This window comes from Ambystoma mexicanum, chromosome 2p, assembly GCF_040938575.1.
Source record: "Ambystoma mexicanum isolate Mex_15411 chromosome 2p, UKY_AmexF1_1, whole genome shotgun sequence".
Classification (NCBI taxonomy): Eukaryota; Metazoa; Chordata; class Amphibia; order Caudata; family Ambystomatidae; genus Ambystoma; species Ambystoma mexicanum.
The window spans coordinates 1,165,492,274-1,165,518,318 of NC_090923.1; the positions used below are offsets into that span (position 1 = coordinate 1,165,492,274).

The window sequence follows — 26,045 nt, forward strand, 5'->3', positions numbered from 1 at the left end:
TTCTTGGATCCTCTATGCCGTTCTTTCTGTTTGGATTGGTTTTCAATTTTCTTTCAAAACAGAGAGGACCTCTTCCAGTAGTTTGTTTTGTTATTCCATATAATTTTTTCCTTCAGGCTTTGTTGAATGGAGGATATATCAAGTCCTTGTTTTACCATTTCTAAGTTTAGATCCCGAAGCGGGAGGGTCAAGTTTGTGTTGGTTGCAGCCACCAGACCAACTAAGGATGAGTCACAAAGTGCAATTTCTTTTGTCATCTCTAAGAGGGTCCCATTTTGTGATTGTACATCTATTTTGAGCATTTCAAAGACTGAAACCAGAGAGTTGAAAACTAAGTTTAGGGCTTTCAGTATTTGTGTTTGGGTCTGTTTTTTATTTTGGCATCTTCATGCTGAACTGCATCTCTTTGTTCATTAGAAGTTCATAAGAAGTTTGTCCTGTATTTTCTGGTTAGTGTGTGTTGAAATATTGGTGCTGCTGCCTTTTCCCCCTCATTTGGTTTCTTAACTTCATTCCCTGGTTTAACTGGTGGTATGAAGATTTCCGTACTGGAGGAAGGGGTTTGAGAGTGCCTCGGGTTTTCCCAAAAAATCAGTGACTCTCCTTCAGCATCACCGACTTTTATGTCGTTTTTTCCCAAAGTGATTTTCTATTTTTTGTTGGATTCTTTGTTGTTGTGGTGTACTCTAGACCCCGTTTCCATTTATTTGTTGACATAACTTAGGTTCTTCTTCTTGTGACTGTCCCCCAAATGTCCAGGTAGTTCCTCTGCATGTATTAATGCTTGAATTTGCTGGGGGGTATCTATGTTTGGGTTCCCCTGAGAGTGTGGGTTTACGGCGATATCTGCTTTGTGACTTCTACTTAGGTACGAGCCATCGCCTTCTCCCTACATACGATTTGAGGACCCAATGAACCAATCTCAACTCTAGGGCATTTATGTGGAACCGAGCCTTCACCCAAGACCACAGGCCTCGGACATAGGAGCTGCCGAGATGCAAGCCCCCACCCCACCCCGGCTGAGGCATCCGCCACAATCGTAAATTGGAACTCCGGTTCCAGCAACGGCATGCCCCGAACCACCTTGTCTGAGCACTGCCACCAGCGAACAGCCTCCACCAGAGTGCCGTCGCTCACCAACTTGTCTGACCAAGAGCCGCGACTGTGAGCCCACCGGTCCGCAAGGAACTCTTGTACCGGCCTCATGAAAAGACGACAGTTTGGCAACAGTGGAATGCAGGACGCCATGGCCCCAGCAGCGACATGTAGGTCCGGACCGACACCCTTGCGCCGATCTTCCACTCTGCTGCCCTTTGCAGAAACTTCATGACTCTCTCGCCCGAGGGCTTCACAAGTCCCAGTTCAGTCCGAAACTCCACCCCCAGAAACACCAAGTCCAAATTTTAAAATTATTTCTCGAAGTTTACGGCGAAGCCTAGCCGTTGCAACAGCTGCATGGTAGCCCCTAGACTTTCTTGCGCCTCCCCTGGCGACGAGCCTAACACCAGCCAGTCGTCCAGGTACGGGTATACGTGATGACTCTCCCATCGAAGCCACACCGCCACTGGTGCCAAACACTTCGTAAATGTCCTGGGGGACGCTTTTAAACCAAATGGGAGTACCCGAAACTGGTAATCTTCTCCTACAACAAACTGCAGAAACTTGCAGTGCGGTCGACGCATGGGAATGTGGAAGTATGCGTCCTGTAAATCCAAAGACGCCAGAAACTCGTTGAGCTGTACCCACCGGATAACTTCCTGAAGAGTGAGCATCTTGAACTTCAGGCGTTGCAGAGTCTTGTTCAATGCCCAAACATCCAGTATGGGCCGCCACTTGCTGTTGGGTTTCTTCACTATAAAGTAGCTGGAATAGACGCCTTGCCCGCTCTCTGCCACCGGAATCAATTCTATAGCCCCTTTCTGAAGCATAAAAACGACCTCCATCCGCATGATGGGAAGGTGAAGTTGCAAAGCATACACTGGAGGAATGGAACCCGGGGAACACTTGAACTCCAGCGAGTGGCCCAGACGCACCGTGTCCAACACCCAACAGTCCAACAGTCCAACGTAATTTTGGACCACTCGTCCAAGTGCATTGCCCCCATACCCCCCCTCCCCCAGCAGACTGTCTTGAAGGCAGTCATTGTTGTAGTTTAGCCTGCCTCCCCTTAGAGGAGGAGGGGTGAGCATCCCTTTTCTGCTGGGCTTGAAAGTCCTGACTCTTCTGCGCCGATTGTGCTGATCTCCGATACCCCTGGGAGGAATAACTTGACCGACCGTAACCCAGTCTCTGGTCGAAACAAACCGGGCATTACCCGAAGCCTCCCGGAATGGTCGAAAGGAGCGAAAAGAGCACCCACTCTGCAAAGCCCCCAATGACGTAGCAGTCTCCGTCTTCCTTCATCCCTTTGAGGGCCTCATCAATTCTCAAACAACTGCTCCCCCTCACACTGCTTAAAGCCGGGCTCCGCTAGGTCAACGGCAATATTAAAACTGTGATTAGAAGCTTCCTCCCCTTCACACACCAAAAGCATGGCGCTCTTGCAGTGCTCTTCTGGCAGATTTTCCAAAATAGTTGCTAGCCGATGCCACATCTCACGATCATAGCGGGCCATGATCGCTAAGAAATTGGCCGCTTTTACCATTGTCGGCCCAACAGTCAAAACCTGATTCCCGATGGCGTCCTGTCTCCTGGCTTCACTGTCCAGAGGAGTAACACACTTGTGCTGACTCCATGCTTTACGGCTGGCCGACGAAAGAATCCGGAGTGGGCTGCGACACTAAGCACTTCGGGGTAGAGTCCGGGGCCTTAAACTTTTTTTCTCCAGCCTCCCTTTGACAGCCGGCTCCAAAAAGGGATTCTGCATTGTGCCTCTTGCCCATGTGATCAAACAGGAAACACTCCTTGCGTTCTTCCAAAGGTGTCGGGCCAAATTCCACACACGCCTTCGCCATCATGGTGTGGAACGCCCCAACATAACCAGGAGGGGAAGGCTGTGCCAGACTGGCTGGTTCACCTCCCTGTCCGTATCCCACGCATCGTCCCTCGTTGGCGACGAAGAACCAGTAGACGTGGTGTCCCAAGGCACACTATCCGACTCCATTTCCGGCAGTTCACCCTCCTCAGGGTACGAACGTGGACGATCTTCACTCACAGGCCGCGGCAACGGCAACCCAGCCATGGCAGAACACCAGCAGCGTCCATGACAGGCCCCACCAGAACCCCACTCAGCAGAGGCAACCTTGCATCCAGCTGGCGTAGCAATGATTGCAGCGTGGACAGAACCTGGAGCGACAGCACAGACTGCAGGTTCAGCAGTGGGTAACTAGTTGGACCAGAACCCACACCCACCGACGGTCCAACACTCTGCAGTCCCAAGGCCGACGGGCCCAACACCGGCTCCCGGTCGCCATCCACCTCCGAGGACAGAAAAAGCTGCCATTTCCTGATGTAGAATGGTGTCCAGCAGAAGAAAGTCAAAAGCGGAAGACTGCCAAGCCCCACTTGTCGGCAACAAACCGTCCGTGTCCATCCTCGACAAAGAGAAAAGCTTCAGGCCTTGCTCCAACACCGTCGTCGCCGTAGCCGATGACACAACAGTTGACGACAGAACCGTAAATGGAAGAGCAACCGTTGACAACGGAACCCCCATCGACGAGGACGTTGTCGGAACCGCCACCTGCGGGGTAGATTTTGCAGGCGACCCGGCAAGCCTAGCAGCGCTGGACCAGTGCATAGAGGACTCCCTGCTAGAGGACGACCTGTGACGGTCCCCCGCAGAGGCGTGCTTCGACAAAGAGTGCTTCTTGGCCTTCTCCTGCAATGCTGACTTCTCGGGCCTACCACCAGACCCTCGGGAATGGTCCGACCGACCATGCTTGGACGAAGAAGCCCTCTTCGACAGCTGTTTACTCGAAGAGGATCTACCACTCTTCCCCACCTCCGACACGGGAGCAGGACAAGGTTTCTTAGCCGGAGGCTTGGCTGACGCCACCCGGCAATGCTCTGCCGACTGCACAGGCCGCTCTGAGGACCGACTCCGGACCGGCCCCACCTCCGAGGCCGGGTAGGTGCCCTCGTTAAGCCAACAAACGAACCGCTGATTGCGGTCCTTAAGAGTCTTTTGCGAAAAACCTCTACAGATCTCGCAAGAGTCAGCAGAGTGAGGAGGGTAAAGGCAGAGGCAATCCATATGCCCGTCACCCTCATACACCTTCAACCCACAAGTCGCACAGGGCCGGAACAGAGACTTCTTCGGAACCCCAGAAACCATCTCAATACGCAAAGAGCACATGCAAAAACGCAACACAAGGTGATCCCAACAGTTTGGAGACGGTTGAAATCTGAAAGGAAGCCGCGGGGTGGTGCTATTTATAGCCTACGTCTTATTGGTGGGGACAAAAGCACCCAAAAAGGACACTGATGGGACACTTAAGTGTCGAAGTTTTCCATAGGAAAACGCTAGGTTAAAGTGACCGAGGTTCCCAGCCTGACTACTGGAAATATTCACAGCATGTGAATCCATGAAAGATCCAATGCTGGAGAATAACAAGTTTCTCTTACCTGGTAATGTTCTTTTGATGGGATGGTCCAACAACGTATTCCATATCTTTGACAGTAATCACCACAGCTCTGCTGCTTTGGAAAATGTTTGGCGTCAGCGTCCTGCTTCGATGACGTCGATGCGCCGTCCCCGAGGACCTCCTCCGACGGCCGACGTCACCCGATGTGATCAGAAGGACGCACGACGCCCGTAGCCTCAGTTGTAGTTTTTTCCCCCAGAACGTGTGACACCAGTCTTTTGCCAGTCAGACACACAAGGCCTTGCGGAAACAAACTGCAATCGCATAAGAAATTCTGCAGCGGAGAAGGTAGAGAGGGAGCGATATGGAATTTGGACCATCCCATTGAAAGAACATTAGCAGGTAAGAGAGTAACTTGTTCTTCGAGGGGATTGGGTCCTCCGACGTATTCCATATCTTTGACCGACTCCCAAAGCAGTACCAAAGCAAGGAGGTGGGAAAAGAATTTAGAACACAAATTTAGCATGGAAAGGAAGACAGTAGCCGTGGGTTATGATCTCCAGAACCCACACATCTGAAGTAATGGCACGCCACTCTAGAAGATGCTGCGCCAGCCTACCACCAACCGGCAGACCATGGCACCTGGCTTCATGACTGAGTGATAGCGGCTGCGGCGTTGCCTAAGGGCAACGAGGCAACTGCCTGAGCGGCCTTGGCACCTTGAGTACCCTGTTTTCCACCTCTGGCACTCTTACGGCGGCCTCTTTGACTGACAGTTCCTCTCGCTTTACTGAAGGACGAGTAATAACGAAAGGAACCTCCCCCTCCATTGTTGTCCACTAGGACGAAAATGCGGAGGTTGTCGAACTGCAGCGCCCAACGACTTTGCTGCAGCTTTGGAGGTCTGCAACCTCTCAAGGCTCTCGTCAGCCTTGTTGCCAAAAAGATGTCCACCGTCAAAGGGCATGTTGAAGAGCCGGGACTGCACATCAGGAGCGAACCCCAACTTCCGCAACCACGCAAACCTGCGTATTACGGTGCTTTGCCGCCATGGACCCGCTGACACAATCTGCCATGTCCAAACCCGACTGAACGGCCTCACACATGGCATCCTTGCCATCCTGAACCATAGCAAGGAAACCATCCCGTTCGTCCCCTTTGGGAATTTGTTCAGCCACTAATGCAACACAGCTCCACAGAGTGTGTGTGAAACGAGACAAGGCACATACAAAGTTGGCTCCCTGAATGCCATACCCCCTTTAGAAAACACTTTCTTCGCCCAGCCATCAAAACGTTTGTCGTCCCTATCCGGAGGGATGGTAGGATACGACGCAGTGTTTTTTTTTTTTGCCTTACTTTTTTCATGCCTGTGGTAACATGTCATTTGTTGGGTTTAATGTCATGTCATGGGGTGTGGTTTGCCTGGCATGCACCTCCAAATTGTCATACTGATATATAATCTATTCAGAGCATGTGAATCCATGAAAGAGCCAATGCTGGAGGAGGGAGTGGTTTCTTACCTGGAACTCCCATTTCTCCAGCGTTGGCATCTTTCAAGGATTCACATGCGCCCACCGGCCGCCCCTGCACACAAAACTTGGTTCAGTTTCCGTTTTGGTGGTTAAAATCTGAAGGGAAGCCGCGGGGGTGGGCCTATTTATATCAGACGTCCTATTGGTGTATCCTCCAGCATCCAAAAAGAACGTTGGTAGGACACTAAAGTGTCAGTTTTCCATAGGAAAAGGCTATATTAAAGTTACCAAGGTTTCCCAGCCTGACAACGGGAAATATTCACAGCATGTGAATCCATGAAAGATACCAACGCTGGAGAAGTGGAGTTACAGGAAAGAAACCACTCCCCTCTTCCTCCATGGATTCCTGCTGGGGAGTTTTACAAAAGTCCACCTTTTGGTATGACTTGTGTAGACTCACCTTTGGAACACAGGGCTCCAACTCTTAGTATAGGCCTGAACCACAAAAGGTTGCTGGTAGCAATGACTGAGCAGCCAGGCTAAGACTTAGGAGGGATGAAGGGCTGTAGGCAGCACAGAGAACTTGGAAAGTACACATAGGCCAAAGAAAACACTAACGCACAAAGTTATATGAAAATAATGGTGTATTTTACATAAACCCTTAGGTCAAGATAATTGTTCAAGAAGGAAAGTACTAGAACACTCCAAAAAGCACATAGAAGAACCAATGCAATTTTCACAGTAAGTAAAACAATGTTCTAATACTTTGGGCATGGCCATATGCAATTCCACAGGTAAGTAAAATACTTTTGTAATAACTGTTTCAGGTAAAATAAATGAAACAAGACCTACATAAGTGGGTAGATACTTGCAATAATGTCAGAGGCCTTAGTCTTTAGTAGTCCATCCCAATCTAGTTATTAGTCTCTGAGTCAAATTGGGAGGCAAAACTGGAAAGGCACAAGCTGTAGAAAGTCCAAATGTCCAGGGGAAGTTTTCAGTTGCAAGTACACTTTGTTGGGGAAAAGGTTCAGGGAAAGGCACACAGGTGTTAGGCATGGGTAAACCAGCATGGGCGAACTCACAAACTCATGTCGGCACTCCAGTTACACAGGAGCAGCAAAACAACACTAGGGAAGTTCCACCAAGAGTCTTGCAGTATCTTACAAGTGAAGGAGAATGCAGCATGATGTCCCCATGATGCGGCAGACCGGTAACCGGTTTCTTGGTCAGGCAGACGACAGAAGGGACTCTGCAATGGATCTCGAAGCAGCAGTCGAGGGAAAGGCTCCAGACAATGGATTATTCGTGTTTGTTTGGAGATGGTTGAAATCTGAAGGGAAGCCGCGGGGGCGGGGCTATTTATATCAGACATCCTATTGGTGTAGCCTGCAGCACCCAAAAGAACGTTGATAGGACATTAAAGTGTCAACGCTTTCCATAGGAAAACGCTATATTAAAGTTACCAATTTTCCCAGCCTGACGACGGGAAATATTCACAGCATGTGAATCCATGAAAGATCCAATGCTGGAGACTGCTTTTGTTCTTTTCTAATAAGGATGGGAGTCATTTCTTGAATGCAACCTTTTCCAATGCTTTTTGTGACTATTCTGGGACTTTTCAGTCACCTCAATGCTCATTAATTCAAACTATTTACTTTTTGAAGGAGATTGTGCAGGGCAAGATTGATGAACATCTGAGAGTCTATTTGAACAGTCTCTTCATCAATGTCTTTGGAGTCTATTAACACGAGCCACAGTCTGCAACTTCATGTCTGGTACAGAGATATCCTGCAAGTATCATTAAGCAACATTTTAGTGTTGCAATCCTCACATCTCTTTAAACCAGTTTCAGAGATCTGCTAAAGCGGGAGGAATGTGAGGAATCCGTGGGTGAACACAATAAATTAGCATGGTCATTGGAACCAGAGGGATTACAACAACCACGCACCAGGTGAGGAGTAAGTAAAGCTGCAGCAGTGCTCAGCCTGTGCGGGAAGCTTCCTTCATTTGTTTTTAAATGCACCTCCACTGCAATAGGACATACAGCTAAACCACATATAGCCACGCTACTCAGCCTGACAATATAGGGTGGATATGATAGCTAAGGGCTCTCTGGTATCTTTTCTAACTATTTTTTCGGATAGAGATGGGAGCTCAGGGGTGGAGTAACAGACATTGCAATAGCTACCAGTGTGTAGTCAAATATTGCATTTGAAGAACACCTGTGCACCACCATGGCACTGGCCTCAATATTCTTTCCATCCCTGTAAACCCTCAAATATTTATGACCCATTAGATGACTTATGGGACGAAAGCACCAGTACTAAAAAGGTGACTGTAAAGGCAATTACTGGACATGTCAAGATATTTAAACATCAAAAGAAACGAAACCTGTGTGGAGTGTAACTGGGCATTTGAGGGGGAATTAAGTGCAGAGGAAGAACTGTATCTTTATTTAATTACTTAAATGAAATATCTGGAAATTCCAGTAGCACCAGCTTGCAGTTGATTTCTAGCAAGTTCATAAGGAGGAAAAAACTTAACACAAGTTACACGCCTAAAGTGCCCTGAAACACACTTTGCAGCTGCTCACCTGTCCGACTCTGCAGGTGTGCACAAACATCATGATATAAGCATGAGCTGCTGTAAGTGAATGAAGCAGAGGTGTAGCTTGAGCAGACAGCGTAGCATCAACAACATTTCCAGCACATGCCAATTCTCGCAGAAGGACAGAGCCTCCAGGTGACTCAATTGGTCGATGTAGAGGTTCCAACGACGAGAGAATTGAGTCCAGCTGGAGAAGTCCTTCTTGCAAAACCTTTGGCTCATGGGACAGAGTCTACAGGTCAGAAAGAACATGTATAAAGCAGTGAGAAAATGTAATTTATTAGGCAGTCAAATTGGCATAACAACAAAAGGTATATCTTTGTACTTCAAGCATAGAAACAAAAGGTATAAAAGGCAGCACATGAATGAACCAGATCTCAAAATATGGAATGTTACACATTTGCAGCTAGTCTTGCTCAAGATATTTTCAAAACAGCCAATACGGAAAGGAATGTAATACATTTTCTTTTACACAACTTTTTTTGCTGCACAACCCCTGCCAATACAATTATCTGATGCTTGCTCATAAAAAGACAAAAAGAACCAGACTAGGATTATTGTGTGAAAACGGAAAGTAAAAGTCATCTTGGATTTATTTTTCATCCATATTCTATGGACCCCCAAACCTTTTGCTTTTACATGTTGTCTTGACTTTAACTATAAAGTCAAGTTCAGCTTCACTCCAATAGCCTTTTTCTAAATTCTTATGGGGAAACCGACTAGTCCTTCAGCCTGTCAGTATTGGGAAACTAGGTTTCCCTTTTTCTTTTAAAATGTCATCTATTTTGGGTAACTTTCGGATTACACAATGCATCTTCCAATGCAGTGGATTGGGGATAGGTTTGTATCATCCTAGACCTACACTCAAAGGATTTGGTTACTTTTAAATAAGACAAGTTGGTGGCAGCAGTTACATTTTAGTCATATTTAGTAAGCTCTCTCGCGTTTACCGTGTTTTGCTACCAACTGTGGCTAGTGTTCGAACATGGCCGTGCCACAAGGTTTTTTGCTTGTTCTTTGGCCATTTTGTTCTCTGGCCTTCATGCCAGGTCATGAAATTGCACAGGAAAACCTTGCTTCTCGCAGGCTAGTGCAGGCCATTTGTGCTGGAAGCCAGCAAGTGTGTTGGGACAGTCTGGTCCCTATCCACAAAATGGTCTAGTGTGTATGTATGAGTTTGCCCACAACCTAACCTTTTAGTCAGTTCTTACGACTGAAGAGAATATCAGATACAACATATCTGCAAAACGAATATAACATGACAGATTTTTTTTTTAAAAAAGGACTTCCTGAGGAAATTATTGACAAGACCATTGAGAGAACTGAACCACTTCAGAGAACCTCTTGAAAGAACAAACTAAAAAAGGAAAATACCAGACATATCCACTCTTTGAAACTTTCCAGTCAAAGCCATCAGATTAAGAGAATCATCAACAAAAATTGGGATCTGATTACATCAGTTAAAGTATTGCTCCACAATTTAGAAACTGTGCCACACTGAATAACGATCAATCATTTCATCAGTAATGTATTTCCAGGCGGCAGTAGACTGTGCGACTTGGAAGCATTTTGAATAGGGGGATTTATCCCGTGACTATCAATAAATTGGAAAATCTAGATTTGGAGTATAGTTTTGCTATTAGCCTTGATTTGAAATAGACACTGGTGTGTCGAAACACGTGTTATCCATAAAGGGCAATACATTAAAGATCAATCATTTCATCAGTATTCAGTGTGGCACAGTTTCTAAATTGTGGAGCAATACTTTAACTGCTTTCTCAAGGGGTTGGGGTCAAAAAGCCCATTTTTCTGCCCCACATTAACTGCGACACTTGTTTGAATTGCAAGAATAACCAGGCGCATGGAAACCTTTTTAGTTGGCACAAAACTCAACCCCTAACTTGTGGTATAGTCTGATTAGATCAGAACCCAATCTCAACTGACTATTTCCTGAACCACCGATACTGACATAGAAAATAGGTAAAAACCTCAGAGGAGATACCTTAGGCAGAAGAAAAAAAAACAAAAAAAACAAGGCCAAACAACTCTGTAAACAAAACATGGCACTTTTGCTGGTCTCAACTGCCAACATTGTTCCATTCTTATAAATGGAGATCACATTAGACACCCAAACACTGGCAAGAAAATACCACTAAAGGATTCTGCTACCTGCGAAAGTAAAAATGTGGTGTATGCACTACGTTGCCCCTGTGCCAAATATGTCGGGAAGACCACCCGTAGAGCTAAAGAACGTTGGACCGAACATAAGTCCAACATTAGAACCGGAAACACAAAATCACCAGTGTCCAGACACTTCCAAGAAAATAGACATAACATCTCACAACTGCAATGTGTTATCTTAGAAGTAATGCACCCTCTACCAAGAATTGGTGACTTGGCAAAAAAGAATCGCTCAGAGAGAACTATATTGATACACAAGTTGGATGCCATGACACCACTGGGAATACATTATAAATTACTCACCGTAGTGACTAACATACTCTTAGTCCCCTTTCCGCCATACTGAATGGGCGTCTCTCTAGAGGGACGGGCGACGGAATCTTTTTCACCAGAAAAAACCTTCCCTTTGTATTTAGAGGCGAACAGGGATGCGGCCCTGGGAGCATGCGCTGCCCTTACTCCAGCGCTAAACCTCAGTCCACATAGACACGTCAACAATAGATTTAACATTGTATAATGACACCTGTTTTGGGGGGGGGGGGTTGGTGGGATGTATGGAGGAATGGGGACTAGGAGTACATTAGTCACTACAGTGAGTAACTCATAATTGCTTACACGTCCCGTCCCATTTCCTCCATACTGCATGGGCGATTACAACTGAGTGTATCTCCAGGGTGGAGAGGAGAGGAGATCCTCCTTAAGCAAACCGGTTTCTAAGAACCGCCAGTCTGAAAGCCACGTCTGCTCTAGAGCCGGTATCCAAACAGTAGTGCTTGCAGAAATCTGAAGGGGTGGCCCAAGTGGCCGCCCTGCTTACGACTTGCCAGGGGACATGCCGCTGGAAAGCAATGGCCGTTGCCTTGGCTCCGACAGCGTGGGTGTGCATGTTGGCCGGCAGTGGCTTGTGCGGTCCCTCGTAGGCTTCTTTGATGACCAAGACCATCAAACGGGCTATTGAGATCTTGGAGGCCTGACACCCCGGTATTGATCCTCCGAAGGTGACAAAAAGAGTGTCTGACTTGCGGAAGTCCTTGGTCCTGTCCAGGTAGAATCAAGGCACGCCTGACATCAAGGCAGTGCAGAACTCCGTCTCGTCTTTGGGCTCAACAAAAAAAAGTGGGCAACACAATTTCTTCGTTCAGATGGAATGCAGACAGCACCTTACGGAGGAATGATGGGTGCGTCGGTAGGACTACCTTGTCCCTGTGAAACTTCGTGTATGGCTCCGAGGCGACCAGTGCCTGGATTTTGCCGATTCTGCGAGCAGAGGTGAGGCCGGCTAACACGGCTGTTTTAATGGTGACCAGCCTGATGTCCGCAGACGCCATTGGTTCGAATGGTTTGTGCACCAAGGCACTCAAGACTATGTTGAGGTCCCACACGGGGTGCGGCCTCTTGATCGGTGGGTAGAGCCTGGCAAGGCCAGTCAAATGTCTCTTGACAATTGGGTTGGAAGAGAAAAAAACTCTCCTCCGAGTTTCTGTATGCCTAATTGCTGCCAGGTAGGTGCGGCAAGTGTCCACCTGCACGGGCAAGATGCGCTGAAAGGAGAGCATGTCGTCCAGGGAACATGTCAGAGGGTCAGAGCCCTTACAGTCTGCCCAATGACAGAACCTGCGAACCTCTTCCACTTGTGCCCGTAGCATTTGAGATTGGAAGCAGCACTGGCCTTGGCGAGCACCTCCTTACAATCTGCTGGGAGATCGTAGGCCCCAAACTCTAGTGCTGCAGTCGTGGTGCATAATCACGGCTCCTTCCCTGGCGAGAAGACCTGCAACCGCCGGAACCTTGACTGGAGGGGATGCTGACATGTCCAGAATGTTCGGGTACCAGATCTGTCTCGGGCAACGGCGGTACGATGAGGATCATCTTGCACTGGGACCGTCTGAGTTGATTGATTAGTCGAAGCAGCAAAGGCAACGGAGGGAACGCATACAGAAACAGGCCATCCCAAGGAAATGAGAATGCATCCCCCATGGTCCCTGGCCAGGGAAACCTGCAGGCGAACCTCCGGCACTTGGTGTTCGTTGCAGTCGAAAACAGATCCATCTGGGGATTGCCCTATCTGTTGAACAGGTGATCCACTTGGTACTGCCAAAGTTCCCAGTCGTGGCACGAGCGCAGCTCCCTGCTGAGAGAGTCGGCAATGGTGTGCTTCAATCCTGCCAGATGAAAAGGGATGAGGAACATCCCCTGGGCTACGGCCCAGTGCCAAAGGTCCTAACGCCTCCTTGGAGAGTGCCAGGAATCTTTTTCCTCCCCCCCCAGCTTCTGGATGGAGAACATCGTAGTGGTGTTGTCCGTGAAGACCCATACCACCTTACCCTTGAGGGACGGGAGAAAGAACTTGAGGGCCCAAAACCCTGCACGTAGCTCAAATGCGTTGATGTGCAACGTCCTGTCCTCCGGTAGCCACAGGCCTCTTACATGAAGACTTCTGGTGTGCGCCCCCCATCCTTCCAGGGAGGAGTCCACCGTGAGTCTCCTGATGAGGTGGGGTCTGGAAAGCCGCGCCTGCATACAGATGTGCACGCACTCCCCACCACCGTATCGCTCAGCGGAAACCCTCCTCAAGTGTGATCCTGTCCTCAAAGCTTTCCAATACTTGTATCCAATGGGTGTCGCGGAACTCCTGCAGCGGACACATCCGTAGCCTGCACAGCCGAATGATGTATATGCATGACAACATCATGCCGAGTAGAGACTTGATGGGCCTTACGCTTGTGACCTTCAGGGCCAACAGCTGACGTACTGTGCCCAAGATGGCCACTATCCTCTCCTCCGACGGAGACGCCAGGCATGACACTGAGTCTGGATCCCAGAAACTGCGCGTCCTGCGATGGAATCAAGCAGGACTTTGCATAGTTCTCCGAGAACCCCAGATCCGTCAGGAGTTGAATGGTGTTCGCCGTGTGTTCGACGGCTATGTCCTATGAGCCAGTCATCCAGGTAAGAGTACACGTGGATCCCTCGTCGGCGCAGGCACTTGAACACTCTTGGCGCTGACTTTAGTCTGAAGGGAAGGGCCTTGAAGTGGTAGTGTTGTCCTTTAACCACGAAGCGCAGAAACTTGCGGGGGCCCATGTGTAGGGTGATGTGAAAAGAGACATCTTCCAAGTCCAGCAACAACAGAAAATCCCCCTCTTCCAGCTGTCCTAGCACGTGCTAAAGAGTCACCATCCGAAGCTTTTGAGACAATGTACTTGTTCAGGCGGCAGAGGTCCAGGAAGGGCCTCCAACCACCGGTCTTCTTGACAAGGAAGTAGTACACTCCGGAGCCCCGGAGCCTCTTTGGGACGAGCCCGATTGCACCCTTTCTTAGCATGGCCCGCACCTCCAACAGCAGATGAGGGATGTTATGTTCCCGACAGGCCACCGGTGGTATACAGGGACACTTCCGTTGGAACTCTAGGGTGTGGCCGTGGGCGAGAGCATCCAGCAACCAACGGTTGGTGGATATGGTCTTCCACACACTGACTAAGTTAGCCAGCCAGCCTCCCACCGGGGTGCAAAGGTGGGGGCCAGACTCCACAGCCGGTTCTGTCCTGTTTTGACTTCGAAGCGCCACCTTGGGGGCCTTGGCGACGACAACGTCCACCTCCAGACTTGGCACGGTCCCTGTAGGTCTCCTGGGCTGACGAGCAGGAGGGTTGACAGTAGGACTAAGCACCTCCTCCAAATCCTTTAGAACAACCTTAGGATTTTCCTCCAGAAGTCCCAAAGGATGGCCGTCGTTGCTGGTGTTACGCTCACCTGGTGTCCACGGGGGCGTTGATCTGGACCGGCCTGATGTTACTTCTTCCAGTGATACTCGGAGCGCCGAGATGACGGAGTGGACCGGGCCACCCAGCTTGGTCTGTGTGGCTCGTATGAATATTCTTCTGTAATGCAGAAAGGGGAATTAACCACCTGTGAGGTTTAAGCTTAACCCCACCTTCTCCCCATGAATTACTTTGGGACTCCTTTAGATTCTCACCTGATAATCTGGAAAGATGAACTCTCCATCCTGCTTCAAGCGCAGGGGCGCGTAGATGACCAGTTGCCTCACTGGTGTGGGAAGTTGGCGAGTTGCAGACCGAGTTGACTCCGTAGAGGTAATAGTTATGAGTTCAAAACGTCTGGAATTCACTCTGTCCAATTCCCCTAGGTTGCCCTTATGGATCTGGAAAGAGTTCACGTGGCAACCAGAGATGCGCAGGTAAGTGTTTATTAAGGCTGTTCGGAATAAAGAGGGAAGCTTGCTCTAATCTGTGGTCTTTTTCCGTTTCAGGCATCCATTCGGAGGAAGATCCGTGGATTGAAGCGTTTACTGCAACCGGGTAAGTCTGTAGCGGAATGTTTCCCCATAGGGGCCGGGGTGCGGCGGATATGCGGAAAAGGTCGCGCCGACCCGAGATTAGGCGAGTATCCCCGGTGATCTCAAGTAAGTCTTAATATTTGCCTTTGTTGCCCTTGATAACTCTCTGTTGCTCACCTTATTGTTTTTATGTCCATAGGTGATGAAGAGCGGCCGCAGACTGAAGATGAGCGTGATGGAATGCTGAAAATTGGCAACAGGTGAGTTCAGTGCGGCGTTGCAGGAGGCGCGGCAAGAGCGACTAATGGATTCTTACTTCCAGGTTCAAGTCGGGAAGATGCAGGATTCAGGTGAGTATGAATAAACTCTTGCTCTAACCTTTCCTTCTGTTTTCTTGCAGGGTTCAGGAGCTCCGGAGTGTAGACGGCGTGGCAGAAGACTAGAAGCTGCTGCAGGCACGGTGAGCGTTACGCTGCTACTGCAGAATAACGCGAAGCACGTGTGGCTGTCCGGGCATGGCTTAAATAGCTTTGGAAGAAGTCCCAGGTAAGTATTCTTCCACTGCCCCACCCAGGTAAGAAAATAGTCCCTTCATTAAAGTAGTCCCTCCTAAGCCTCATTTGGCTTAGGTCTTCATGCAGCATGGTCTGCATCAGGTGAGTAAGCAGCATGGTCTGCTTTAGGTAAGTTCTCATAAATGAGCCTGGCGCTGTTCTTATGAGCCTGGCGCCAAAGGCGCCAGGACTGCACCCAAACCAGCCCTTAAATGGGGCTTTTGGGCATGCTCCAAATGGCGTGATGCCTGCTTCCGGGGCTGCTGGGCCTGGTCTGGTTTCCCGGGGGCAGGCATGACAGCTGGAGCATGCACAAAGCACGACGAGTCAGTGTCCACCTTGATGGCCTCAAGGGACTTGTCCACAGACTTCCCAAACTAATTGTCCCCGTCAAAGGGCATGTCCAACAACTTCGACTGAAAATCCTGGTGGAAATTAGTGGCCCTCAATCAGCCCCGCCGAAGGTAAACACTGTTGCCCATTTGGCAGAATCCTGTGTTGGCAATGTCCGAAGACACCTCGACTTCCTGTAGGATCTCCAATGCCACCGCCCTCCAAAGCTGTCGTAATGCACCATGATGGCGAGGGCGTTAGCGGCCTTGATAGTCATAGTTGCCGACGTGATAAATCTTCGCCCCATGGCATCCAACTTTTTCCCCTCACCGTCCATCTTCTCCAGCGTCTTTTCGATGGGCTGGAAAGAGGACTCCCTCCTGGCAGGCAGGGATGCTCTCACCTTTGGGGCCATGCCCTACGGATCCGCCACTGCGGCCTTCACTAGGGACGCCGCCACCACTTCAATAGAAGTTTGGGTCTTCGTCGGATGCGCCTGGGCGTTCACGGTCTTGGCCGAGTTCGGCGCGGCATTCTCCTTAGGGGGAGGGTCGGGACCGCGCTCCCCCTTGGCTTTCTCTGCAGGGCCGGTCTGGGTCTTCTCCAAGAGCTTGCCCGGATGGTCAGACTTCCGCTTCTTTGAAGATCCAGAGCTTGGATCGTGGTCAAAGGCGCTGGAGATGCTGTACTCGCCCAGGCCATCGAGGAGCCTGTCGCAACGGCGCTACCGGAGGCAGTGGAATCGCAGTTCTTACCCTTATGTTGGGCCCCCGTGGGAGGGGCGCCCTCACTCAAAGGTCTTAAAAGACAGCTCCCCTTTCTTCTTCTGGGGAGGGGAGGCATGCAGCCAGGACTCTCACGGAGCAGGGGCCTTGGGCTGCAACCATTCGTTGAGGCGCTTGCGCCAATCAGCTCACAGGAAGGGCACCAACCCCTGACAAGCCGCACAGTCATCCTCCACGTGCGTTGGGTCCGAGCGCAGGCAGTAAAGGCACTGGGAATGTCTGTCGTCCGAAAAGACATTCCGCAGGATGCAACCGGGGCAAACCTTTGAGAGGTGCAGAGTCCTCCTCGTCCGCCATGTCCACGCGGGGTAGGCCTTGAAGCTTCTGGAATCCCCCAAGAAGAAACTCGATGAAAAATCACCCTTGAGGGACAATGAAGAATCTGAAAACAGGTCCCCGTTAATCGGAAGATGGATCAATGGCGCATGAGGCTCGATTGACCCAAAAAATAAAGCAAAAATGTTCGAAAAAAAATAAATGAATTTTAAAAACAAAGTAAAATCGCAAAACGCAGGAAAAGCTCGAGAGCCATCGCACGAGGACTCCCACCACTTGAACGTGTGGTAAAAATCTGAAGATGGCTGCGAGAGGAGGGGCTTAGGTAGAGGGCAGTCATTGGCTGGGGCAGTATGACCCAAAGACCAGCGATTGGTTGTTAGAAGACAGTTCAGAAGTGAAACAAACTGATTTCTTTACCGAGGATTCCCAGCCCGACGACGGGGAATATTCATGCGTATGTGAATCCATGCAAGACCCCATGCTGGAAAACCCACGAGATTTCAAAGCCTCTTCCATCCAGTCTAAGTTGCAAAACATGTCCTGTGTTCATAAAATTGGTAACAAGTGTTATGGTGGTCAGCAGAGTATGAGGTCTTTGAAATAGGGCATAATGAAGCATTTCAGGAAGCATGTGTATCCAAAAAGAAAGGGCAATGTATTATCATAGAAACCTGACCAATTACATTGTAGGATATATATTATAACACAACGGATGTGTGATTTTTTTTGTTTTAAATGTATATATGTTGGATATAGGAGGACTTTCTTTTTCAGCCTGTACCATTGTTGAACAAAAACTCCTAGCAGGCACTGGGGAAAATAAAGGTCTTTGTTGCAAAGTGGGTGTTTCCTTCCAATGCTGTGTGCATTTGGTTTTGTCTGAGGAAAGACCCTTCTCTGATGTGCTGCACAGGCCGGCATGAAGATCTCACAGGCACGGATGGAAGGTGTGAGGAAAGGCATGCAAGTCTGACCCCATTTATCAAAGCAGTCATCTGATGATGTGTCCTTGCAATGCAGCAAGACGAAGGAAGAGCCAGAGCCAAGGGTCATGTTAAAGTATGCATTGTGCAAGAAACAAAACTGAGGGGAGGGATTGTATTTTAAGTGTAAATAGAGAACGTAACTGATTAAAGTAGATTGCCTCTATTCCTAGTCTCATGGACATAGAAGTTAACAAATTACACTCCAAGATGGGTTATTTTTAGAGAGGTTTCCTGAGGCAATGCCGACAAAGAATGCGCTACACACTCCAAAATGGGGTGAGATTAAATACTTTTACTAGAGAGCGTGAAGAAAGACAATTGTGCACATTTTTATGTGATATATATATATATATATACACACACGCACATATACACACACACACCTATAGGAAACATTACTCACCGTAATCTCATTTCTGATGCTTGTATCTACTTAGATTCACATGCTGTGCATAGGCTGACATCTAGTGGAAGCTGCAGAGTATTACAGTTTTCGAAAATGAAAAAAGACCTCGACAGGGTGTGCAAATAATACCATCCCTAGTGTGACGTCCACTATACCCATGGTCCTTCACGCGTCGAGGTCCCTCAGATTGTTATTTTTCTGACATGAGGTAGCATGAAGTGTAGCGTGAGTACAGATGTATCCAAGCAGATCTGTATCAGACAAGCTCATAAGCATCCACGCACCTTCTCTCAGAGGGGAGGAAGAGTGGGCGCATGTGAATCTAAGCAGATACACGCATCAGAACATTACAGTGAGTAATGTATCCCTTCTGAGGCTTGTGGAATCTGCTTAGATCACATGCTGTGCATAGATTAGCGAGCAGTGTTAGGAGAAGGTGGTGGGTTTTGAGAAGGTTCATGTGCGAACAGATGTCTTAAAACCACTTGTCCCACCTCTGTATCTGTCTTGGAATGAGTGTCAATGCAGCAGTGCCGAGTGAAAGTGTGTACTGAGCTCCATGTAGCCGTTTTGCAAATGCTGTCTAGCGGGACATTTTCAATGAAAGCCAAAGTAGCATCCGTACTCCTTGTGGAGTGAGCTCTTGGTGTGAAAGGCAGTATCTTGTCTGACAGGGAATAGCACTGTTGTATGCACCCGACTATCCATCTGGAGATGGTATTTTTGGAAATGCAATCCCCTTCTCTCTGCCTGGGGTTATGGGACAAACAGTTGGTCTGTTTTTCTTAGCGGTCTGGTCTTGTTTACATAGTAAAGGGCCGCCCTCCTCACATCTAGAAAGTGGAGTTTTACCTCAGCTGAGCTATGGGGATTCTGGAAGAAAGCCAGAAGCTCAATCGACTGGTTAACGTGACATTTTGAAATTAACTTTGGGGAGAACCTAAGATGAGTACGTAAAATCAGTTTATCTTCATGTATGACAAAGAACAAGCTACTTACCAACTGTAACGTTCTTTTGACTGATGTTCCTCCCGCGTATTCCTTATCTTTGATAAATCCACTTCCAGCTTGCTGGCCTCAGAACATTTTTTCACAGTAGAGGGCACTGCACGTCAACGTCCCTCGATTAAGTGTCCCTCGAAGGCATCTGTATCGGCGCCGTCACCATAGGTATAAATAGCCATGCGCAGTGTCCGTTGCTCAGTTACGTTTGGAGGAGCTGTTTTTGCCTTGTATGAGATGGTTGATACCCTTGAAGGAGCGTAGGCTCCAATTACAAGGAAGTTTTACTGTGGGGGAAGGATGGGAGGGGTGATAAGGAACACGTGGGAGGAACATCCAGTCGAAAGAAAATTACAGTTGGTAAGTAACTTGTTCTTTGAAAGGATTGTGTACGCCCACGTATTCCTCATCTTTGATAGACTCACAAAGCAGTAATGTGTAGAGGAGGCAGGAGTAAAACGAAATGTTTCCCTTTAAAGATGCACAGAATGCAACAGCTTTTCCAAATCTCGTCTCCTGGCTATAGGAGGAATCAAGACTGTAGAATTTGATGAAAGTATGTGCGGACGACCATGTGGCAGCCACACTTGTCTTTAATTGGAACTTCTCTTTGGAGAGCTGAAAAGGCTGCGCTACCCCTTGTTGAATGAGCCCTGAGGTGTTGAGGGGGCTCTTTTCCTGTCAATTAATAGCACTCTATAATAGTTAATATAATCCACCTTGAGATGGTCTGTTCCGTAACAGGTAAACCTAACTTATGCCCTGCATACCCCACAAGCAACTGGTCTGCTTACCTAACCCTCGCAAGTTTACTAATGTAAAAACTCAAGACACGCCTTGGATCCAGCCTGTGCAATCTCTCTTCCTCTTTCCCTGGATGGGGAGGAGGGTAAAAAGAGACTAAGGTTATTTTTTTTGAGTGATGTGGAATTCTGGGACCACCTTTGGGAGAAAATGTGTCTTCACATGAACTACCTAATCTTTGTGAAAGATTGTATGTGGAGGTTTGCAAGATAAAGTTTGTAATTCGCTCACTCTTCTGGCAGAAGTTAAAGCCACTAGAAAGACTGTTAAGAGTGAGAAACTTTAATGAACAGAATGAAGAGGTTCGAATGGAGAACCCATTCGAAATTTTAAGACTAGGTTTAGGTCTTACAGTGGAACTTGAAAAGGAGTTGGGGGAAAGACATTAGTTAACCCTTTCAGAAATTGAATGACTATGGGCAATTTGAAGTATGAAGGCTCCCTAGTAGTGTGCGCTAGGTAACCCTTGATTGTGCCAACTTGAAGACCTGAATTTGCCAAGCATAGCAAAAAAGAGAACACCATCGGTGTACTACATGAAAAAGGTTCAATATTCTTTTCTCTACACCAGCTGCAAAATGTGTTCCAACGGCAGCGGTATAAAGATTTTGTTGCTGGCCTGGCTGAAAGCAACACCTCCGCTAAGTCATCCGGGAGGTCCCAATCCTTGTATATCAACCTTTCAGAAACCACGCGTGAAGGTCGTGGGTCCTGATATCTGGATGGAGAACCCGAGAGAAGATCCTCTCTTTCTGGAAGACTAATCGGAGGACAGATGGACATGTTTAGAAGATCCGGGTACCATGTTCTCCTGGCCCAATACGGGGCAATTAGGATCATGGGTTTCCGGAACCTCCTCACCCACCTGATCATTTGTGGAATGACGGGGACTGGAGGAAACGCGTACAGAAGTGGAAACTCCCAGTCCACCACAAACGCGTCCCCTAGAGCTCCTCTCAGGGGAAATTCCCTTGAGCAATACTGATCGCACTTCCTGTTGATACTGGTGGCGAACAGATCCACTTGAGGGGTTCCCCAAAGGGCAAAAAATCTATAAAAGGACTTCCTGAGCTAGTTCCCACTCGTGGGAGACTGATCTGCCTGCTCAGAGTGTCCATCGTTTAATTCTTCTCTCCGGCTAGGTGAACTGCCGATAGAGAGATTCCTTCTTGAATTGCCCAGAACCAGAGCTGCATCGCCTCTCCGCACAGTGGAGTGACCCTACACCCCCTCTCTTGTTGAGGTAATGCATGGCCACTGTGTTGTCTGTCATTATCAGGACATTCTTTCCCTGTACTGATGGCAGGAAAGCCTCCAGCGCTAGTCTGATCGCTCTCAGCTCTAATAGTTTGATGTGTAGTCAGGACTCCGATGGAGACCAATGACCGATGATGGTCAAGTCGTTGGCATGGGCTCCCCACCCTGTGAGTGAAGCATCCGTGACTGTCATCTCCGGCCATGGTTGCCAAAACTGTTCTCCTTTCAAGATTTTCTTCCGACAGGCCCACCACTGAAGGTCTCGAGCCACTCTGTCCGGGATTAATAGGAGATCTGAAATCTTTCCTGAAAATTGTGACCACTGGGTCCTTAGCGCCCACTGGAGAGATCTCATTCTCAGGCGAGCCTCTGGCACTAGAAAAATGCAGGATGCCATGAGGACAAGCAACCTCAAAAAGTCGAAGGCTGGTAGACGCTGGGCATTTGATAACCTGGTGACCATCTGTAGAATATCTTGAGCCCTCACCTATGATGGCAAGGCTTTTCCCAGGGATGTGTCCAGGACTTCTCCAATGAACTAGAGTCCCTGTGATGGTATCATCTGTGACTTCTTTAAGTTGAGGGAGAAGCGGCAAACATAATCTAGATGGATCTGAGCCTGTTCCAGGGATGCTGCTCTGATCAACCAGTCGTCCAGGTAGGGGTAGACGTGAATCCCTCCCCTCAGACTTGAAGCCACAACAGCCATTAGCTTGGTGAAGACCCTCGGGCAGAGGTCAGCCCAAATGGCAGAACTCTAAATTGATCATGAGAGTTGCCAGTGGCAAACCTCAGGTACTTCCTGTACTTGTGATGGATTGGCACATAAGTAAGCATCCATAAGGTCTAGAGATCCCAACCAGTCCTGAAGCTGGAAGGCCTGAAGGATCTGAGAAAGGGTTACCATCTTGAACGCGTCTTTCCTGAGGAATTTGTTTAATTCTCGCAAGTCCAAGATTGGTATCAATCTTCGGTCCTCCTTCGGCATTAGAAAAGAGGGGCATACCAACCCTTGTTGCTCTCTGGTACAGGTACTGGTTCTATGGCACCTTTCTGTAGCAGGTCGGAAATCTCCTGCATAAGGACCGGGTCTGGAAGCTTCAAAGAGTTGTTCCCTGGTGGATGACTGAGGAGTGTGTAGGAAAGGCAGGCAGTAACCTTGGGCAACTGTCTCCAATGCCCAAGCATCTGACGCAATAGCCTGCCAGTCTGTCAGATGTTGAGTTAACCTGCCCCCTACTGGTGTTTTGTGGGGAGATCTCGGAGGGGTTTATAAACGGCTGACACAGATGATGAAGGTAAAGCAGCACCTGCTGATGCGGATTTGGTACCACTGACCCGTCCACCATGGGTGAATCATCTCTGGCCCCTTTGAGCTGGCTGCCCTCTGCCTTTTCCGAATGAGTAAAAACAAAAGGGCTTCCCCCTCCAGGACGTACCTGTGGGGCGATTTGGAGTTGACGGATTGCAGCCCCAAGTGATTTTGCTGCTGCCTTTGAGGTTTGCAATTTCTCCAGGCTGTCATCAGCTTTTTTGCCAAATAGAGAGGTGCCGTCAAAGGACATATTCAGAAGCCTGGCTTGTACATCAGGAGCAAAACCAGACTTCCGCAACCACGCAAATCTGCAAATTGTGGTAATCCCCACCATGGCTCTGTTGATGCTTTCAGCAGAGTCGATGCCTTCTTGGAGGGACTCACATCGCATCCTTCCCATCCTTGATGATGTTCAAGAATGTGTCTTGTTCCTCCCCTTCTGAGAGACAGTCAGCCGCTGATGAAGCGCACTCCAAAAGGATGTGGCTGAATCTAGCTACCGTGCAAGTGGCATTAATAGACTTAAGTGTCATACTGCATGCTGAAAAGACCTTTTTAGACATGGCATCAAATCTTCGGTCATCTGTCTTGTGGTACAATGGTGTATGCAGACTTACTATTTCACGACGTAGCTGCCTGCACTACTAAACTCTGGAGTTGGGGGCTTACTTAAATATTCAGGGACTGAGGCGGACAACCTGTACTTTGCAGAGAGCTTTTTATTTACTGCAGGGATAACTTCAGCTTTTTCCCAATTTGCAGATATTTCTCTGCAATGCAGCATGAAAAGTGACTATAGGGTCTTCTAGAGGCCCTTTATCTAAGATGTCCGTAAAATCATCATGCTGGAAAGAGGGTGCAGGTGCTGTCCACCCCAAAAATTGCATAATTCTTGCCATAAGGGCTCTGTAAGGTATTTCTGCATGTTCTCCAGATTCTGGTCTGGCAAATTCTGCCTCTGGAGAGGTATCTATGCCACTGGCATCTTGTAAAGATTCTTGTAGATCTCTCAATCTATTCTCCTCAGAAATTAGCTCCTCTGGAATGGGCACTCTTGTTGTTAGTAACCCAAAGGGTCTCATTGTCAAGAGTCCTCCCCTTCCTCATATGTAGAGGATAAAGCTCTGAAATAGCCAGATCTTGGATAAGGGGTAAAACCCATTTCCAGAGAAGGAGCCAAAGTGGTGGATACTGCTTGGGAAAAAGTTGTGGTTGTCGATGCAGACGTTATAGGTCTCGCCAAACCCACAAATGGCGTCGAAAAACTCGAAAAGTGCCTCGATGTATTTGAGAACCGGAATCCTACTCATGTCGATATTGTCGACGCCACTTTCGACGCCTTGGGCGGAACCTTCGACACCTCTGGTGCCGGTGGCGCAGTTGAGGTTTGAGGATTTATGCTTCATCGGGGTCCATGACAGACTTGTGCGAAGGTACCTTCGACGATGGCGTCGATGAGTTTTATTCGATTAAGTTTTCTTTACTCGAGGGTTCATGACGCTCAAGGGTTTTTGTTCGCCGGGTTCGACGACACAGCGTTTTTGTTTTTCGAGTCGTTCACCTGGGGTATCACCTCTAGACATCTCCGAGGGGATCAAGGCCGTGTTCTCAAAGACCCTAAGCATTTTCTTGCGAAATTCCTCCCACTTAACTGGGGAGCTGTGTTTAGTGGGGCAGGTGACCCTTTCTGGGGAATTTGAGGATGAAGAGGAGGGAGATCTATGACTCCTCTTCTTAGAGTGTCTCGATCTCGAAGAGTGTTGGGAACCGCTTCGACATCTCGATCGGGAATGTTTCTTTCGATGGTGAGGAGACAAATGTCTCGACTCAGTCGAGGACAATTTTGAAGTGATAGAAGATTTAACTGCCTTACCTCTTTCTAGCTTCCCCCTACGCTCCTTCAAGGCTTTCGCCGTCAGACATGCAGTCCTCACATTCCTAACACTGGTGCTCTGATCTCAGGCACCACAAACAGATCCTGATGATATTTTTACCACAATCTCAACATTTTTTGAAGCTGGATCATGGCGTCAGTTTTCGGACGTAGATGCCATTGTAGGATATTGAGATTTTCGAGGATTTGATAGTAGAAGAACCGAGCGTTGTGCCTCTGAGGCTTACGAAGCACATAAAAATGCAACTGAGCAACTGACGCTGCTCGAGACTATTTATACCTATGGTGACGTCGGCACCGATATGGAGGCCTTTGAGGGATACTGACGCGCAGCACCCTCTACCGCGATTTTTTTTCCCCGAGGCCAGCAAGCTGGAAATGGATTTATCAAAGATAAGGAATACGTGGGAGGACACAATGCATTCGAAAGGATCCTGCACTGACGATGCTCGTATTTCACAAACTCTTCTTATGCAAGTAATGGCCACTAAGAAGACAGTCTTGTAAGTCAGGTGTTTAAGACTTGACTTGTGCATCGACTCGAAAGGGGGTCCCATGAGCTTAGCGAGTACTACACTGAGATCCCATCCTAGCAGTGGGTTTGAAACCGGAAGGTGAAGTCTCTTTACCCCCTCCATGAATGCCTTGATGACCGGCACCTTCCACCACGATACTTTACTGTGGGAGGTGGTGTAGGCTGACAAGGACGCCAGGTAGACCTTCAAAGAGTTGAATGCTGACAGTTAGGTAAAGTTTGTGTGCAGTACCCATTGGGACCACTACAAACAATTAGGACAACTGTTGTAAGCAAAACGAACCTGGTATAAGACTGTACTACACAGTTTTGTGGTAGCATTGCTTTCGCAGTGAGAGGCAAGTTCTCTCGGTCGGGTTTTCACAGCACCTTACAATGAAGAAAAAGATGCAGCTGAAGACGTCTGTTCCTGGCAGTTCATGCAGATTGCGCTGTTCCTGAGCCTCAGTTGTTGGTTCCAGAGGGAGGACGTCGGGGGGGCTCCTGCACTGCATGGGGACTGGTCAAAAAGCTGGCAAAGGCAAATCTATAATTCCGGCAGCTGTAAACAAGCACACAAACTGGTGTCCTTCTCCCTGGCTATTCGGACCTGCAGCAGGGCTTCACCGGGCAAACCAACGGTCCAGCAGTTGCAGCAGCCATCCTCTTCCAGTTCGTCTTCGGTTCTTTCGTTCCAGTGGTCGACTCTGCTTTCCAAGCCAAGAGACTCGCCTTTTAAACAGTTTTCTCCCATTCATTCCAGCCTAGCTGCCACTCACCCAGCATGATGGCTGTCCTTGCCGGACAGTCTGCCAGCCAATCATGCCAGAGTG

The 26,045-nt window shown here is 48.5% G+C and overlaps 1 protein-coding gene across 5 annotated transcripts in view; it reads right to left on the reverse strand.

Moving 5' to 3' along the window:
- The window catches only part of HUWE1 (HECT, UBA and WWE domain containing E3 ubiquitin protein ligase 1), a 2,445,223-nt gene that overhangs the window by 1,745,573 nt on the left and 673,605 nt on the right, over nt 1-26,045 (reverse strand). For all 5 annotated transcript variants that reach the window (XM_069645305.1, XM_069645304.1, XM_069645303.1 and 2 more), the window contains exon 25: nt 8,592-8,837. In XM_069645305.1, coding sequence (XP_069501406.1) covers nt 8,592-8,837 — 246 coding nt within the window. The remainder of the gene's footprint in view (nt 1-8,591; nt 8,838-26,045) is intronic.